Source organism: Crinia signifera, chromosome 6, assembly GCF_055691185.1.
Source record: "Crinia signifera chromosome 6, ASM5569118v1, whole genome shotgun sequence".
Lineage (NCBI taxonomy): Eukaryota > Metazoa > Chordata > Amphibia > Anura > Myobatrachidae > Crinia > Crinia signifera.
Window position 1 is genome coordinate 287,187,804 of NC_139222.1, and position 19,970 is coordinate 287,207,773.

Here is a 19,970-nt window from a genome sequence, read left to right on the forward strand (position 1 = left end):
TGCCAACGTGATGATGCTGCATCACGCGTCATTGCGTTGGCGGCGTCATTGTGGTTATCTCGCGCATGCGCAGTAGACATTGTGGCAGGGGGAAGCGATGCTCCGGGAGAAAGGGGGCTCTACCCGGGAGTCCGTGAGATTACCCACAATTCCGGGAGTCTCACGGACATTCCAGGAGAGTCGGCAACACTGACGTATATCTTGGTCCCTGTGGCCGTGGTAGTTCCCCAAGCTATTCAGCCCTGGCCAGTGTCCCTGCAGATGCTGACATCCCCCCAATAAATGGGTCCCCCCCAGGTCACCCAAGGGCCAGGGCTGAAGCTCGGGGCTATCCCAGGCACCCCTGGGTGGTCGGTGCTGAGTTGATAGCAGTCATTGTAAAAGTAACATTTAATATTGTGTTTACAGGTGGAACTGCAGGTCCCAGCAAGCCTCTCCAGCATGCTGGTACTTGGAGAACCATAAGTACCAGGATGTGTGGCATTAAAGACCCCGCTGGTACCTGTAGTTCCACCTGTAAAACGAATATTACATTTTCGTCTCAAATTCACACCATGAAAGTAAAAGTTTAAGTAACACCCATGCACACTCACATACTTACAGACAATGCCCATTTAGCCCTTCGGTCCTCTTGTCCAGTAAAATCCATAGTGTACATGTAAATAAAATGTAATACTCACCTATATCCAGTGTAGATTGGTCCACTTCAGTCCACATACGCATCCTCAGGGTTGAAAAAATAAGCAAGTTAAGTCAATTTATTTGAACTGGACAGAACCCGTCTATACACATATACATATACATGAGTTCTCTTCCCCTGCCAGACTTCTGGATGACTTCTGTCACTTGAAAGACTCAGCAGCCAATCGGAGTGATCTTGTAAAACTACTGGTAAAAGACACCGATAATCGCAACTCTCCATTAGTCAATCTTACCCTCAGTCTGCATGAGAGGAATTCTATGTGAAATCCATAACTTCTTGTCTCTCCGCAGGAATCTGAGCCTGAGGACACGATGACACCGGAGGAGGTGAGAGACAGAAGGGTTGTGAGACAGCAGTAGACACATTAAAGGAATGAGACAGATGGACAGTACAAATATGGCCGGTTCTGATGGACAGAAACATAGTACCGGGTAGAGGAAAGGCCTATCTTTGCTATTGACAGAAATTGGAGTTGGGACAATGCCCCACACCATGCCCTTGTCTACATAATGGTTTATTTGCAGCGCCCCAAACGCTGAAAAACAGACAGCGATCAGTCAGACAAATTGGATAAATCAATCAGATGTAACAAATTTATCCAAGCAACTGTTTTTTTTCTGTTTTTCAGCATTTGAGAGAAAATGTTGATTGTACTTTTCTCATACACATTCCCAGATTTTTGTTCCCAGCAGACCGGTCGGGCATATAGATATTTGTGTGTGTACTCAGCTTTAGACTTCAGTCAGTATTCTGTGATTTCAGTCACCTGTGACCAAGGAAGTAAAAATATAATACAGGACACATTCATTTCAGGAACCTTCAGTGCTATGTGCCCCCATTGCTGCATGCCCATACGGTAGGGTGACCACCTCATCCCTTTAATTCTGGACACATAGTAATTACACAGGTTCGGTGGCTGATTAAAACCAGGTTAAATGAAGTTTTGAAGTCAGCCAGCCACAGAACCTGTGTAATTAATAAGTGTCCAGAATTAAAGGGATGAAGTGGGAAACCTGCCATACGGCTGTGTGTCCCCTCCACTGTGTGCCCCCTCTACTGCATACCCCCTCCACTGTGTGCCCCCTCTGCTGCATACACCCTCTGCTGCATACCCCTCCACTGTGTGCCCTCATTGCTTCATGCCCCCTCTGCTGTGCGCCCCCTCCAGTGTGTGCCTCCTCTGCATGGCAGACAACACCCTATTGTAGCACTATTGTACCGCTATTGTAGCCCCCCCCCCCCCCCCGCAGGGTGCTGGCAGTACAGATAAATACAGCTATAATATTTACAGATCGCCGTCTGGGAGCAGCAGGAGCTGGGGAAGAAAGCTTCATTTGACAGCTGCCTCATAGACCCATCACCATTTCAGCTGGTGGAGAGGACGTCGCTTCACAAGGTGCGTAACACGCTCATAGTCAGCGATATCCAGGCGGAGAGCAGACACGAGAATGTTCCCTGCCGCTGGGCCTATGGCATGAGTGAGAGCCCGGGCAGTGGCATAGACTGTAGAGTAGTAAGCAGTCTGACACAGATGTTTCCAGCCAAGAATCGGGTACAGTATGCCAGGGGAGTTATCTGATTGTCTATTTGGAAATCTTCCTGTCTGTACAGGTGAATGAGGTGACGCAGTAAACTTGCTGACCGCATTCACAGAAATATGGCAGTATGCATTGAACAACATTTTTGTTACTTCTCTGGCTGCACTCTTTTCTGACATGGTGGTGTAACTCCCAGAGACATTGGAAGCAAAGGTTGCCAGGCTCCAGTTGTCAAAGGGACACAAAGAAAGAGGGCTGCTGAAGTACAGTAGGATAGATCTCTCTCTACTCATTTCATAGGGATTTGCTACAGTCACTGCTGACTCAGAAACCCCCTTTGCAGCCCCACTGAAGAGTCTCCGGATGTTAGATAACAGATCGGCATTTATATAGTGATCTCCAGCTCTGCTGCTGATAGAAAGGAGAACGGAGGTTGTCTTCAGGAAATGCACTGATTATTATAATACAACTTTTTGGAGGGTTATCAAAGCTCGGAGAGAGAGAAAATTAGGAGAGCTAATGCCTGGTACACACCAGGACGACTAGGGCCCGATCCCCTCAATCTAGATCCAATTCCGACCAATTGGATGTAGATTGTAGGTAGATTGGGCCCTTTTTTCCCTGTTCTGGTCCGATCCCGATCCGATGCGCGGCCCGCGGGTCGGTCGTTATTGAGATCCTACCTGCTGCAGGTAGGATCTCAATGACGACCATACAGCCGGGTGCGGGTCGCCATCGGATCGGACCCGCTCACGGTGCACATCGTGAGCGGGTCATGCCCCCCCGCGTCACCGTAAGCGGGTCGGACGAGACACTGACGACCCGCTCACGATGTGCATCGTGAGCGGGTCGTCGTGGTGTGTACCCTACATAATGCTACAACCAATCTGCTCCCAACTGTCATCTTTCAAACACAGCTGCTGATTGGCTTGTACTTTATCCCTAACAATGTTATGGTATGCAATTTCTGACATTCAGAAAAAAGTCAGATGATACAGGAGGCCACTATCCTATACATAGTATTAATACAGTTATTAGGGGGGGGGGGTGGCAGTTTCTGACCGGAGTAATCTCACGCCCTCTCTTTCCACCCGATAGACTCACACTCTCTTCTCGCTCCTGGGTCTGAGCCAGGTCTATGTCACCAACGGAGGGAAGCTGAGAGGCGTCATTGCCCTAAAAGAGGTGAGAACGTGAGGAGCAGAAGAACCACCGCCAGGAGTCCTGTGTCTTATGGGGGGGGGGGGGGGGTTTGGAGTGTCTCCCTAATTGCACCAGCTCCCATTTCTCTGCAGTAGGACCCATTTTAAACATCCCCCTGTGCAAGAATATCAGAAGCACTGCCCCTCCCAGGGGCGGATCTAGACTTTTCTTCTAGGGGGTGGTGGTTTACTTTTTAATCTTGAACCTCCCCCCTCCAGTCCTGACCCCTCCCCTTCCTCTGTATATTATATGGTGCAGTGAGTAACCACATTGTGAGACTTGTCACCACCAGACACGCCATGCCAGCGGTGGAGGGGATAAGCCGGAGGGTGCTAGGTCTGGCGGGTTGCAGGGTTGGGAGCAAGCTGTGAGATGTACGGCAGAGAAAGAGGAGAAACTGTGGGATAAAGTTTCCCTTATACCTGCTATGGCTGGAGAGAGAAGAGGCTGCGGCGGCGCTGGAGTCCCCGCAATGCTTCTTCAGCCTCCAGCTCCCGCCAAACATTGCGGTCAGAGCGGTCGCCCACCACAGTGACCACTATGAAGTCAGCACGCAGTCGCCGGTGTGTGCGCTTCTGTGCCACATTTCACCATTGCCACCTCCTGGCCCGGCCCCCGCTACCTCCGCCAACCTTGCACCTGACAGTGGCAGAGGAACTGGAGGCAGTCTAGGGGTGGCGCTCGCTGCTTTGCTTTTTAATGATACTTCTCATTAAACTTTGTTTATTAATTTTTTTTTTTAATTACAAAAATAGAAAATGTACGATCCACAGTATGTCCCATAGTAGTGCCCCAAACCAAAATATGCCCCCACAATAGTGCCCAAAAAATAAGATGCCTCCACAGTAGTGCCTTAACCACATTACGGTCATCTTAATGCCACCCGCTGACCGTCCGCCCCCCCCCCCCCTCACACTATGTTTTCCTCGCACATACAGTATGTGAAATAATTTTTAGCATAAACATCCAATTGCCTCCTTGCGTGCGGGGGTTAAATCATTTGATGGTTGCAGACCATCGAATGATTTCTTCAGAGCTCTCAGATCTGCCGACCCCCCACACCCGCATCAATGGCACATTTCCATGGCCCGCCGCCCCACCCGCACTGCTGTGTGTGAGCAGCCGGCGAACAATCAATTCGCTGTGGCCACTTGCACAATGCTGCTTGGCGTAAATATTTATGCAAATGCGCAGCCGCTAAGCATCGCTCCCCTGTGTGAACGCACAGGGGAACGAGCAACCGAACATGGAAACCTATAAGGTATGACTGAGACACAAGCTGTACAAACACACTAATAATGAGGTTACTGGATATGATTTGTATTTCTTCTCTCCATCAGCTGCAGAAGGCCATAGAGGGCACTGCCCAGTCAGGTGTCCGCCTGCGCCCCCCCTTTGCCAGCTTCCGTGATGCCCAACGCTCCCTGTCTCACAAGAATTCCCAAAGATCGGTTCCCAAGTCTCCACCTTCTCCTGACCCTTCCATGCTGCCTGAGGAGCCCACGATTATCGCTACCCCGGAAGTGACCCCGGACTCCGAGCTGGATGATCTATCTGGTCAGGGATCAGAGAACGTGTCCCAGATCCTGAGGGACTTTCAGGGCTTTCCTGAGCACAGTGAAGACGAGGTGCCACTGTAACGTAACATTGAGGTGCCTTGGGGCATGATATGGCTTCCACTATATTTGGGGCAAGGCTACAGTGTATTTATTGGGGAGCCGGACACAACCAAGACTGTTTTGAAGGCTACGGGCTGCTTGGAGTAGGCATCAGTGATCCCCTGACCCATTTGTATGGTCATCCCTACACCCGCTTTACATACTTACATTAAGTACGTGCCCTTTATACTGCTACTGGAAACGTTCATGTGGACCTAACTGTGACACTAGAATGAGCCTCCGTTTTGTGGATCAATGAGAAGAACTATACACAAAGCTTCTCAGATGTCTTACTGCTCTGCATTCCTGGAGAATACTCTGGTTCACGGCCCTCTGGCGCCAACAAGCTCAGCAATTATGGAACTTGCGTCACTTCTGATGTATCACGGGGCAATTGCAAGACTATATATATATGTGCCGTGACATCAGGAGGTCTAGATGCCTAAGACATGTCCATCAAAGTGGCTTCTTCTGCTTCACAAAAACATATATAGAGATGGTATTTCTCCATCTGGGAGAACTCTAACCCCCATTGTGACTGAGCAGAAGACCTTAACCCCCCAACCAACACCTACTGCAAAGTCCTACATTATGTGATGATAAATACTGACGGCACTGTAGTATGTTGTGCCCGTGTGTTTGTTATTGGTCTGTCTTCATTTCCAAATCACAATCCCGTACTCCCATGTGCCCTGAAGCTTGCTCAGGGCATGGGGACCACCATGTACATATCATTGTAGGCTCCACATACGGTACTACCATAATAAGTGCCTGAACACTAGGGGGCACTAAGAGCCTGAATTCTAGGGAAAGTAAACATTGCAAGGTATAGAATTTGGTTGTACAAGAACGGGGTTGTGCTGATGAAACCACGACGTGTGGGAATCCTACTGTAAGGGAGTAGGAAACATTCAGCCAATCAGATCACTAGAAATTGACGACATAACTGAGGCACTGAGCCTGATTCAGACGCGAACTGCACACATTGCCAATGGTGCAGGATTTCTGTAAACCCCTCAGACGCCTGCATTAACCCTGCACGGGCTGTTGTGTATAGAGCCTCTGGTATCAGATATAGCCAGTGGGTGTGTTATGGGAGTGGTATGGGGAATATGGAGGGCAGGTCTGTGCCAGCGGGCTTCCACTGGTGCAAGTGCCAATGTTGTGCTGTCTAAATCCACCGGTACTACTATTGCGTACAGTGGCGCAGAAAGTGGGCTTCAGGTGCCGTACTCTATGGCGCCCTCTAGGGGCCTGCCGAAACTAGCATATCGATAGTTTATGCCCCCCATATGAAAAAGGTCAACACAAGCGTACGGATAACATGAAAAAGGGTTGACGCACTACTACAAGCTAACGCTACATATGACCACTTGGATTGTGAAGAACAAGTCGGTTTTAAAAAAAAATATGAAAAACTCATGTCAACATTTTCCTGTGCCAACCAATTTCATGTCAACCTTTTGCTATTTTTTTTTTCACTGTCTACCAATAGTGACCGGTCTATTGACTGGTGACCATTTGATCGGATTCTATTACATCTGCCCCACCTGCAGCGCAGCATGGTTATGTCCTGTCACTTGCTTTTTTTTACTTTACTTACATACATGAGACAGGGCCAATGTGTATATCTGTCACCTGGTTGATGCTTATACAGTATATATATATTTCTGTATTGCCAGTAGCGTCAGTGCTATAATAAGTGGTACCCTACATATAATGTACACAACTAATAGTGGCATACTCCTACACACTGGTGCGTTGTTCGGGGCAGCACTTACCCGCTTGCTCGGCAGCAAATATACTCTGAATCAGGCCCTGTGCTCGCTGATAGCTGAGTCTTAAGAGTTAATACAGTGACAGTGGCCTTTATATGATCTCTGCAAAGACGAGGAGATGACAACTAATCTACAGGTTCTCAAACTCGGTCCTCAGGACCCCACACAGCATAGGCGCTGATTCTGTGGGTGCTCAAGGGCCAGAGCACCCATACAATACTATGAGCACCCACTGGCCCGCAACCTCTTAAGTCCCACTGCCAGGCCACATCCACCTGCTGATTCGTGTCCGCTGCACCCACCCCACCGAACCTGCCGCCCGGTGAGCAACCACCAAGATGCAGAATGCAGCATGCATGCTGCCCAATGTGTGCTCTCCCCGTACACACACCGCCCTCTCCGTGCAGCCTGTGTGCCCACAGTGGGAGGCAAGCACACCACCATGTGCCGTGTATACAGTGTGCAGCACTAGCCACTGCACACCATGGGGGTTATTCTAGTTCATTCTTTCTGACAAAATCCTTCTTAGATGGACAAAACCATGTGCACTGCGGGTGGGGCAGATGTAACTTGTGCAGAGAGAATTAGATTTGGGTGGGGTTTTTCTTCAAAGTGAGATCTATATTGCAGTGTCAAATAAAGCAGTCAGTATTTTCCCTGCACAGAAACAAAATAACTCACCCAAATCTAATTCTATCTGCACATGTTACATCTGCCCCCCTGCAGTGCACATGGTTTTGTCCATCTAAGAAGGATTTTGTCAGAAAGAATGAACTAGAATAAACCCCCATGACACAGGACAGCCCAGGCCAGTACACTAGAGTGCCACACCCCCTCCCCCAAATGACACGCCAACCTCACGAGGCCACACCTCCCTGACACCCTCCAGCAAAAACACAAATCGGCACCTCTGCCACACAGAGCATGGTGTGCAGGTCTCCTCACAGAATCACAACTAAAATAATTAACTCCACCTGTGGATCTTTGTGTCAGTCAGTAATGAATACACCTGCGCAGCTGCTTCAGCCATCCATTAGTCTGGTCTACTCTGGTCCCGATCAGCAGGGTCTGCTGGGACATGTAGTTTGTTTTTTTAAGTGCCTTGCTGCCAGACACTTAAAAAAACACATGTCCCAGCAGCCAATGCTGTCCGAGACCAGAGCACAGTCACTGTCTGGCTAGGGACAGCTGGTAAGGAACTCTTTGCTGTTAATAGTTGTAGGACCAGGTCCGGGCCCCCTTCTCTGTGAGGGCCGGTGCTCCAGACCCCACAGACCCCCCCCACCCCTGTTGGCGAGCCTGGACCTGGAAAAAGTGACCAGTGTGGGGTCCTGAGGACCGCGTTTGGGAAGCACTGAACTAATATGATACCTTGAACCACTCTCACTGTATAACTATTATATATTATTTCGGTACTTGTGTAGTTTCACGGCGGCAGCCTACGCTACGTTATCAGCGTAGGCAGCCGCCGCAAAACTACATAAGTAACTACCGTACTGTTGCCGGGAACTGCATCTCTGGCAAGCCTAGTCAGTGCCTCTCTCACACCCCCGGCGCCAGCATGGTCCCCTCTCTTTGGCGGAGAGGTGATCATGCTGGCGCCAGCAGGAGTGGCGCTCATATGCTCAGACGCTCCTGCGGGTACATCAACCCTGCCGACAGGGTTAGGGGTTCTGTAGCGCGTGCGTCTCCTGTCCAAAGAGGGGGATGCGGATGCAAGTACGTCTCATTCACAATGAAGGAGGCATTTGCCAGTGTTCCTTGTTACATACTAACAAATGACACCTTTTCAAACACCCACTATCCACGGCAGCCCGAAGCGTGGCGAGCGGACACGTTACGCGTCCTCCTGACCTTTTCATACCCCCACTATCCACGTCGGTGTGGAGTTGACTTTATATAGTGTGCCGAGCGCGAAGCGGATTATATGTAAGGGGTACCATTATTTCTACTAGGAAATTTTGGTGACGATCCCTTTTCTCCATTCATACTGAGGTACTATTTCTTCATGAGGTACGATTTGTTCATTTACAATTGCACATTGGGGGTTATTCTGATTCACTCAGAAAGGCACAATCACTCGCTAATGGACAAAACCATGTGCATTGCAGGTGGGGCTGATGTAACATGTGCAGAGAGAGTTAAATTTGGGTGTTTTATTGTTTCTGTGCAGGGTAAATACTGGCTGCTTTATTTTTACACTGCAATATAGATATTAGTTTGAAGTACAAATTCCACCCAAGTCTAACTCTCTCTGTACATGTTGCATCAGCCCCACCTGCATTGCATGTGGTTTTGTCCATTAGAGAGTGATTGTGCCTTTCCTAGTGATACAGAATAACCCCCATTGTATTGTGCTACTACCAGACAAGTGCTGCTACCAGACCGCTGTGAAGTTTCTGCCCCCCTACTATAATAAGATGGGAAAGGCTCCTCCTGAGGTATGTCTAAAAGGTAATGATAAAGCGGTTATTCTGGTTCACTCGCAAAGAAAATTCCTTGTCAAATGGACAAAACCATGTGCACTGCAGGTGGGGCAGATGTAACATGTGTAGAGAGAGTTAGATTTGAGTGAGAGATTTTGATTCTGTGCAGGGTAAATACTGGCTGCTTTATTCTTACACTGCAATATAGATCTCACTTTGAAGTAAAACCCCACCCAAATCAATTTCTCTCTGCACAAGTAACATCTACCCCACCTGCAGTGCAGCATGGTTTTGTCCATTTGAGAAGGATTTTTCAGAAAGAGTGAACCAGAATATTCCCCAAAGACCTAAAACCTTCTAGGTGGCCCGTGTGAAGGTTACAATCCCTTTTTCTCCCGTCATCCTTAATCAAAATCCAGAAATGAGGAACCAATGTACAGTAAAGAATAATGGCCAGATTCACTACCGCTTGCAAAGCAGCGGACGTTCACTGCTTAGCGTAACACCGCCCGCTGGGCGAAGAAATGCCCACACAGCCCCGGAATCCCCTCGGAAGCATGCGAATGTATGTGTATGCTGACACATCCCCTAGCCCTACATTCTCTCTGCTGTTCCTCCTCATATTATCCCCCTACATTCTCTCTGCTGTTCCTCATATTATCCCCCTACGTTCTCTCTGCTGTTCCTCCTAATATTATCCCCTACGTTCTCTCTGCTGTTCCTCCTCAGATTATCCCCCTACATTCTCTCTGCTGTTCCTCCTCATATTATCCCCCTACGTTCTCTCTGCTGTTCCTCCTCATATTATCCCCCTACGTTCTCTCTGCTGTTCCTCCTCATATTATCCCCCTACATTCTCTCTGCTGTTCCTCCTAATATTATCCCCTACGTTCTCTCTGCTGTTCCTCCTCATATTATCCCCTACATTCTCTCTGCTGTTCCTCCTTATATTGGCCCTTATTCTGATCGGTGCGGACTTTTCCGAATTCTTTCGGATGGCGTTTTTTAGCCGTCTGCGCATGCGTGGAGAACGCTACGCGCATGTGCCACGCATGGTCTCCGTACTTGTTCTCACTAATACAGTACAGAAATGTGCACCGCAATCATTCGGCCAATATGGGTGTGTTATGGGCGTCATGCGGAATGACACAGGGGCGTAGTTTCAAAGTGGGCTAAACTGGGCGGAAACATGGGCGGACACGGGGGAGTACACACATTTTGGTAGGCGTGCATTCGGACAGCACGCCGAATGCACGCGAGCAAAAAGGGAAGAAATGTGCAGTGTACAAAAGGTTACTCTTGCTTTGCGGACACCACTCGGTCATGCGCTAGGCAATCGGAACGCCTAATCAGGACGAACGCACCTCAATCAATGTCACCTGAACACAATACAATCACATACTTTACCCATTACTTGTTAATTACACGCTTCTCACTGCTACAATTGGAAGCATTGCAGCTTAAAGGGAACATTACATGCTGCACTTGTCACACACTTTTACACTGCAAATAATCAACACAACTTAATATTAATAATACTAATGCACATGGCACTTGTGCATGTATCAATTAATACAGACATTTGGGGGGCCAACATAAAATTTATTAAACAAACTTTGGTACAAATTTCAAAACCATAACAAAACAAATGGTACCATACCAGGACAAAAATGACATAATATATAATAAATAGCCACAGCAGAATCATTGGGAACACATCAGGTGGCTTCACAACAAAAGTACAGCACCAACACTTCAAGTACAGCACACAGTAATGGTAGCCGAAACAGGGCAACAGGTGAACCAAACATGACATTTGAACCGCGGGCAAAAGTGGTGACCCTGGGCACGGATTTGGACACAGGATGCTGACACACACAGCTCAATGGAAGATTTGGGAAGACATAACGGAGGAGATTAATGGGGACACAAGTTCATTTGCGAGCACGTTTGCCCCTGGCAGGCTCCTTGCCACGTGCAGCAGCTCTTTGGCCTCGTCCACGGCCAGAGTCCGATGGTGGCTCATGTGGAGCACATGCTGGTGAGGGGGTGGATCTTCTTCCCCCTCTGGCAGCAGGGAGTGATGAGGTTGGTAATGCACCCGAAGCGGGTGACATTAGGGCCCTATTGCTGTTAACTAGCTCCACCATAAGTTCATTATGGCGGAGGAGGAGGTCGTTTTGCCGCAGGGCTTGATCAGCCAGCACCTGCAGGCTACCAGCAATAGCTTGGTGGCTGCCAGCCATAGCTTGCTGGCTGGCACTCATAGCCTGCAGGCTCTCAGCAATACTCTGCTGGCTGGTGGTCAAACCCTGCAGCACCTCCTCGACCCTACGCACCCGCTCGAATGCCGACTCTCCCTGATGCACAATACTATCCACCACACGGCCCCACATGGTCAATTCAGCCGCAGACAATCCCGGCGGCTGCTGCACGGGCCTGCTACTGGGGCCAGGTGGCACAGACTCCACAACCTCCTCAAGAGAATCTTGACCAAGCGGTGGCGATGCTGTTGAACAAGAAAATTCCAATTACCACACATTCCATGCAAAATTTAAAACATCTACTTGTGGCCTGGCAAATAATTACCTTCAAGAGTAGAAGCCATCACTTCCGCTGGGGACTCGCTGTCTATAGTGCTCACCCCCCGGACCTCCTCCACTGCAATACAGCACTGGGCCATCTCTTCCAGGGGGGTGAGCTCCAGCTTGGATGGCATGGGGCCAGCCCCAGAGGTCTGGCTGTGTTGCCACCGCTCGGTCAATTTCTTCTTGAGGTTGCCTTTGAAGTCGTGCCACCTGCAATCAAAGTGTACATATTAATACATGTAACTCCTCATGTTTGCTGTAGCACCCATTGCAATCTGAAACATAATACAACATGTGCCTACTGACACCAAACTTACATTATATTCATTTTTCAAACCAACCCTTATAAGATACAAAAACAGTCACCCTCCAATAACTATCAATTCAATGTCATGGCCAACATGTCTGTGCCTCCAAGCAACGTGAACACCCATTGCCCAACTCCATCTAATATTGAATGTAAACATTACTGGACTTGTCCTACTCAAATGTTACACACATGTACTTGCCTCTTCTTAACGTGCTCCGTCTGACGAACTTGTGGAGCCACTGCATTAATCTCCGCCGTTATCTCCTCCCAGATCTTCCATCTCCTTGTGTGTGTCAACTTCACCGCTGGACACTCAATTAAATCACGTGCCCGGGTCACCAGGATGTCAAGCTCCCGCGGTTCATATGCCATGTTTCGTGTTGTTGGTTCCCGTGTTGCCCCACTGCGGCCACGGGCACGGGCACTGCCACGGCCACCGGTTGCTGTACCTGAAGTGCTGGGCTGGCTACTCTGTTGGGAAGCCACCTGCTGTGTTCCCAATGATTCTGCTGAAGCTGAGGATGGCCCAGCTGCTGATTGGCCTGATGTTGATGGGCCATCTGGGTCCTCTGGGTTGAGGGGGACATAGGTGGTGTTGGCCTCCATGCGTGCCAAGAGATTCTGCACCACCTGGTCTTCTTCTGACTCTGAGCCTGGCATGTTTGCAACAACTGTTTGCCTTTCTAGGACAACTTTAAATACTATTTATGTAATTGGCGTTAATCAGCTGCAACCTGCGTTCCGTACGGCCGCGTCCCGTACGCCAGCGTCAACCGTGCGGCGCATACGTCCCGCCCCTTGGTGTTGAAAAATATTTCCCAAAAACATGGAAAACTCAGTAAGTCTGATTTATTTGCTAAATGCAGATTCCAACACCAATGACCAAATACAACTGTGGTCAGACATGCAATGTATATTTGAATGTACTTCTGTACTGTGCACTTGTTTGCTATGTAGTACAACTGACACTACTCATTCCATATGTCAATCCAGTCCACCACTTAGCCACAAGTAATCAGTGCTAGCATCCAAATCACATGTGAAAGCACTCCACATTCAGGTTAGATGCTAGCTACTTTTCATTCCACCTCTGTAGTAGGGGCCAGTAGAAGGTAAGTGTACACATGGCAGCATGTGGAGTTAGGTGTAAGTGTCTAGAGATGCACACTATTTCACCAGTTGCTTAGACCCATGTTTGGTCAATGTTATAGATTAGATATAATGTGTTTCCATCTTATTTTACACTGTTTAGGATGGGTGTGCGATGCAATGGGTTAGCCGTCTGTTCGGGCGCATACACGCTGTTAGTGTACAAATGAACAATAAAGTTAATACCAAATATCACTCTGATCAACCAATGACAGCACATGATTGTTTGATTTGTGCCATTGCTAAGATGGCGGCTTATGGCAGAGCAGCACCCTTTTCTGCAGCCGAGCTGAGGACACTGGTCTCCGTTATGGAGACCAGGCTGGGTCGTGCGGGCCCATTCATAACAAATAGGCAGAAACGCTCTGCCTATGCGGTGGCCCACCGGCGGATATACGCCCGCACCCATGTGCGGCGGACCATCGCTCAGCTTGAGCGGCGGTGGTCCGACCTCCGGCGCAGGGAGCCAGAGAGGCTTCAAGCCATAAGGGCCAGCATTGCTAGATGTGAGTATTTCAACAGTAAATGTGGATTTGTACATGATTGCTTACCTGACATTATTGAATCCACTAAGGTCAGCAGCCTGATCATGAGTTAAACATGGCATACAATATATGAGTGCTACTTCCTGATTGACACCCTGTAATGGTCATAAAATATGTTATTGGGGAGGATTAATGCTTGTGATGCTTACAATGCCCAAATGTCACAGCATACCTGCCATGTTACAGGCTGTGTTTTGTAAAGGCCACTGAGGAGCTGTTTGCATGTACAAGTATCAGTACCTCTAACCTTTGCATTTATAGGTTGATAAGGCTTAATACAAATTACCACTAATTGGCACTTTTTAGATTTTTCCAAAACACAGCACGTGTACGAGCAACGCAGGCCCGGGAGGAGGCAGAGGCGGGCCAGGCCCAGGAGGAGGCAGAGGCGCCCCAGGCCCAGGAGGAGGCGGAGCCAGCGATGGCCGAGGAGGAAGAGACTGATGAAGGGGTGGCAGAGGAAAGTGATGGAGTGGAGGAGGCTGAGTGGCCAGTGGAGGCAGAGGTGGCAGCCGAGGAGGAGGTCGTGCCGGCCGAGGAGGCCCAGGAAGAGGGGGAGGATGAGGAGGCCTGTGAGGTGGAGCAGGCGGCCGAAAGTGGTATGTATACATAAAGATTCGTTATTCCTTTTGTCATCCACTATTTGATATGTAGCACTGTTGATTCAAATGTGTTTGAAAATACTATAAAGGCAAACAACAAATTGGGTAGCAACAGACACACTTAGGGGTTAGATAGGGTGGCCAAACCATCCCTTTCATCCTGGACACATATTAATGACACAGGTTGTGCAGATGGCTGTCAGGTCGATTTTAAGTGCCACTGAACCTGTGTAGTTAATCTGTATCCTGGAAGATAGTGATGACTTGCTCATGTAAGGGTTACATGTCCCTGCTGCTTGCATACAATCTGTAGCCTCATATAGGTGAGTAGAGTTTACTGGTGATTGATCTGTGTAAACTAGATTCAGTATGGCATAAATGGAGTATGGCCAGGCGTGGCTTAGACTGGAGTAACAAGTGGTGAGTGCCCCTGGGCCCTCCACTAGCTAACCACCCCCTGCGGTCTGCATGTATGTTTTTCACCATAATTGTGTGTGTATTTGGTCTTAGTAATGCTTTTGAGCATGTGAGTGGGTTAGTGCTGCAGCTTCCCCTAACTGGCATTCTGACAATGATTTCTGGAGCAGACCATCAGCAGCCAAGCCATGCTTGATTGCACAAATGTACTGAGCATTCCTGAGAGTTGTGTAACTCCCCTGCCAGGCTCCATCATATAACCGACACTGAACTTTGTTTGCAGAATTGTGATTGGTGCAGCGCGTGGCATGCTTATCAGAGCTTAGTCATGGGTGGGTTTGGATTGAGAAGGAGCAGTATGACTGTGAGGTGTTCTACAGAGTAAAGGGTAGAGGGCCAAAATCAGGCTTTCCATGTAGTATGTATGCATGTATGTATAGGTGTATGTCTCATATATATAGGTAGATATGTGTGTATATATATAGTTATATATATATATATATATATATACACACACCTCTCAGAATGCATGTTTAAAATGTAGGTTTGACTATGTTAAATGTATGCATGAATATCATTAGTCATTTTTCATTTTGAATTTCCTCCACAGATGAGCCTGCCCAAGCAGAGGAGGGTCGCCGTGGGGCCCTCCTTAGAGTCAGAGCCCTGATGAGGGAAATGTTGGTCCTAATGGACGAATTAATTGATGGGGAAATTTTTTTTTTTTTTTTTTTACCGTCCTGTATAAATAAATCGTTCTTTAAAGTTCAAAGTTGTCAGTGTTTTTTCCTAACATGCTAAAGTATATGTGTAACTTGTTTAAAATGTGTAAAATAAGCAAAATGTACATAGTGTATCTAGATGTATGTTAGGGTCACATGCTGTAAGGGTTAATGTGTGTCATGAATGTAGTTGGAATGTGGGTCAGTATAGATGAGCATTTAATTGATTGAAATTGCTAACAATCCCTTTTTCAGGAGGTTGCCTAATAGCCTAAGTGGGTCATGTGATCGCTGTGTGTACTCAGTACAAAAGTGTTGGATTGTGCGTAAATACTCCGCATCGGGGCGTACGGACAGCTTCCCGTACGTTCTGACGCGGTAAGACCGTGCTTGTGCGGGAAGACCGTGCAAGAATCTGTACGTTTCCACCGCACACGCACGGTTTGTATGTCGTCCGTACACACGCCCTGTTCTTAAAGAGTGAGTCCGTCCGAATGCGGAGGACACGTGGGCGTTTCTACGGACGATGCACGCACGCCGCCGCACAGCGTGGCGTGCGGACCGCACCGAAATAATTTGGGAATATCCGCACCGATCAGAATAAGGGCCATTATCCCCCTACATTCTCTCTGTTCCTCCTCATATTATCCCCTACGTTCTCTCTGCTGTTCCTCCTCATATTATCCCCCTACATTCTCTCTGTTCCTCCTCATATTATCCCCCTACATTCTCTCTGCTGTTCCTCCTCATATTATCCCCCTACATTCTCTCTGCTGTTCCTCCTCATATTATCCCCCTATGTTCTCTCTGCTGTTCCACCTCATATTATCCCCCTACATTCTCTCTGTTCCTCCTCATATTATCCCCCTACATTCTCTCTGTTCCTCCTCATATTATCCCCCTACGTTCTCTCTGTTCCTCCTCATATTATCCCCCTACGTCCTCTCTCTGCTGTTCCTCCTCATATTATCCCCTACATTCTCTCTGCTGTTCCTCCTCATATTATCCCCCTCAATTCTCTCTGTTCCTCCTCATATTATCCCCCTACGTTCTCTCTGCTGTTCCTCCTCATATTATCCCCCTACGTTCTCTCTGCTGTTCCTCCTTATATTATCCCCCTACATTTTCTGTTCCTCCTCCTATTATCCCCCTACGTTCTCTCTGCTGTTCCTCCTCATATTATCCCCCTACGTTCTCTCTGCTGTTCCTCCTCATATTATCCCCGTACGTCCTCTCTGCTCCTCCTCATATTATCCCCCTACGTTCTCTTTGCTGTTCCTCATATTATCCCCCTACATTCTCTCTGTTCCTCCTCATATTATCCCCCTACGTTCTCTCTGCTGTTCCTCCTCATATTATCCCCCTACATTCTCTGCTGTTCCTCCTCATATTATCCCCCTACATTCTCTCTGTTCCTCCTCATATTATCCCCCTACGTTCTCTCTGCTGTTCCTCCTCATATTATCCCCCTACATTCTCTCTGCTGTTCCTCCTCATATTATCCCCCTACGTTCTCGCTGCTGTTCCTCCTCATATTATCCCCCTACATTCTCTCTCTGTTCCTCCTCATATTATCCCCCTACATTCTCTCTCTGTTCCTCCTCATATTATCCCCCTACATTCTCTCTGCTGTTCCTCCTCATATTATCCCGCTACGTCCTCTGTGCTCCTCCTCATATTATCCCCCTATGTTCCCTCCTGCTGTTCCTCATATTATCCCCCTACATTCTCTCTGTTCCTCCTCATATTATCCCCTACGTTCTCTCTGCTGTTCCTCCTCATATTATCCCCCTACATTCTCTCTGTTCCTCCTCATATTATCCCCCTACATTCTCTCTGCTGTTCCTCCTCATATTATCCCCCTACATTCTCTCTGCTGTTCCTCCTCATATTATCCCCCTATGTTCTCTCTGCTGTTCTACCTCATATTATCCCCCTACATTTTCCCTGCTGTTCCTCCTCATATTATCCCCCTATGTTCTCTCTGCTGTTCCTCCTCATATTATCCCCCTATGTTCTTTCTGCTGTTCCACCTCATATTATCCCCCTACATTCTCTCTGTTCCTCCTCATATTATCCCCCTACATTCTCTCTGTTCCTCCTCATATTATCCCCCTACGTTCTATGCTGTTCCTCCTCATATTATCCCCCTAGGTTCTCTCTGCTGTTCCTCCTCATGTTATCCCCCTACATTCTCTCTGTTCCTCCTCATATTATCCCCCTACGTTCTCTCTGCTGTTCCTCCTCATATTATCCCCCTATGTCCTCTCTGCTCCTCCTCATATTATCCCCCTATGTTCCCTCCTGCTGTTCCTCATATTATCCCCCTACATTCTCTCTGTTCCTCCTCATATTATCCCCCTACGTTCTCTCTGCTGTTCCTCCTCATATTATCCCCCTACATTCCCTCTGCTCCTCCTCATATTATCCCCCTACATTCTCTCTGCTGTTCCTCCTCATATTATCCCCCTACGTTCTCTTTGCTGTTCCTCCTCATATTATCCCCCTACATTCTCTCTGCTCCTCTTCATATTATCCCCCTACATTCTCTCTGCTGTTCCTCCTCATATTATCCCCCTACATTCTCTCTGCTGTTCCTCCTCATATTATCCCCCTATGTTCTCTCTGCTGTTCCACCTCATATTATCCCCCTACATTTTCTGTTCCTCCTCCTATTATCCCCCTACGTTCTCTCTGCTGTTCCTCCTCATATTATCCCCCTATGTTCTCTCTGCTGTTCCTCCTCATATTATCCCCCTACGTTCTCTCTGCTGTTCCTCCTCATATTATCCCCCTACGTTCTCTCTGCTGTTCCTCCTCATATTATCCCCCTACATTCTCTGCTGTTCCTCCTCATATTATCCCCCTACATTCTCTCTGTTCCTCCTCATATTATCCCCCTACGTTCTCTCTGCTGTTCCTCCTCATATTATCCCCCTACATTCTCTGCTGTTCCTCCTCATATTATCCCCCTACATTCTCTCTGTTCCTCCTCATAATATCCCCCTACGTTCTCTCTGCTGTTCCTCCTCATATTATCCCCCTACATTCTCTCTGCTGTTCCTCCTCATATTATCCCCCTACATTCTCTCTCTGTTCCTCCTCATATTATCCCCCTACATTCTCTCTCTGTTCCTCCTCATATTATCCCCCAACATTCTCTCTGTTCCTCCTCATATTATCCCCCTACGTTCTCTCTGCTGTTCCTCCTCATATTGGGCCTTATTTTGGTTCATTCTTTCTGACAAAATCCTTCTTAGATGGGCAAAACCATGTGCACTGCAGGGGGGGCAGATGTAACATGTGCAGAGAGAATTAGATTTAGGTGAGTAATTTTGTTTCTGTGCAGGGAAAATACTGGCTGCTTTATTTTTACACTGCAATATAGATCTCACTTTGAAGTAAAACCCCACCCAAATCTAATTCTCTCTGCACATGTTACATCTGCCCCACCTGCAGTGCACATGGTTTTGCCCATCTAAGAAGGATTTTGTCAGAAAGAATGAACCAAAATAAGGCCCATTATCCCCCTATATTCTCTCTGCTGTTCCTCCTCATATTATCCCCCTACGTTCTCGCTGCTGTTCCTCCTCATATTATCCCCCTACATTCTCTCTCTGTTCCTCCTCATATTATCCCCCTACGTTCTCTCTGCTGTTCCTCCTCATATTATCCCCCTACATTTTCTGTTCCTCCTCCTATTATCCCCCTACGTTCTCTCTGCTGTTCCTCCTCATATTATCCCCCTATGTTCCCTCCTGCTGTTCCTCATATTATCCCCCTACATTCTCTCTGTTCCTCCTCATATTATCCTCCTACGTTCTCTCTGCTGTTCCTCCTCATATTATCCCCCTACATTCCCTCTGCTCCTCCTCATATTATCCCCCTACATTCTCTCTGCTGTTCCTCCTCATATTATCCCCCTACGTTCTCTTTGCTGTTCCTCCTCATATTATCCCCCTACATTCTCTCTGCTCCTCTTCATATTATCCCCCTACATTCTCTCTGCTGTTCCTCCTCATATTATCCCCCTACATTCTCTCTGCTGTTCCTCCTCATATTATCCCCCTATGTTCTCTCTGCTGTTCCACCTCATATTATCCCCCTACATTTTCTGTTCCTCCTCCTATTATCCCCCTACGTTCTCTCTGCTGTTCCTCCTCATATTATCCCCCTATGTTCTCTCTGCTGTTCCTCCTCATATTATCCCCCTACGTTCTCTCTGCTGTTCCTCCTCATATTATCCCCCTACGTTCTCTCTGCTGTTCCTCCTCATATTATCCCCCTACATTCTCTGCTGTTCCTCCTCATATTATCCCCCTACATTCTCT

General features: G+C 47.9%; 1 protein-coding gene across 1 annotated transcript in view; it reads left to right on the plus strand.

The window, feature by feature from the left end:
- Window positions 1–5,722, plus strand: part of CLCN1 (chloride voltage-gated channel 1) — a 118,404-nt gene extending 112,682 nt beyond the window's left edge. The window contains exons 20-23 of the mRNA XM_083150244.1: window positions 994–1,029; window positions 1,995–2,099; window positions 3,340–3,426; window positions 4,785–5,722. Coding sequence (XP_083006370.1) covers window positions 994–1,029; window positions 1,995–2,099; window positions 3,340–3,426; window positions 4,785–5,084 — 528 coding nt within the window. The 3' untranslated portion in view covers window positions 5,085–5,722. The remainder of the gene's footprint in view (window positions 1–993; window positions 1,030–1,994; window positions 2,100–3,339; window positions 3,427–4,784) is intronic.
- The last annotated feature ends 14,248 nt before the right edge of the window (window positions 5,723–19,970 follow it).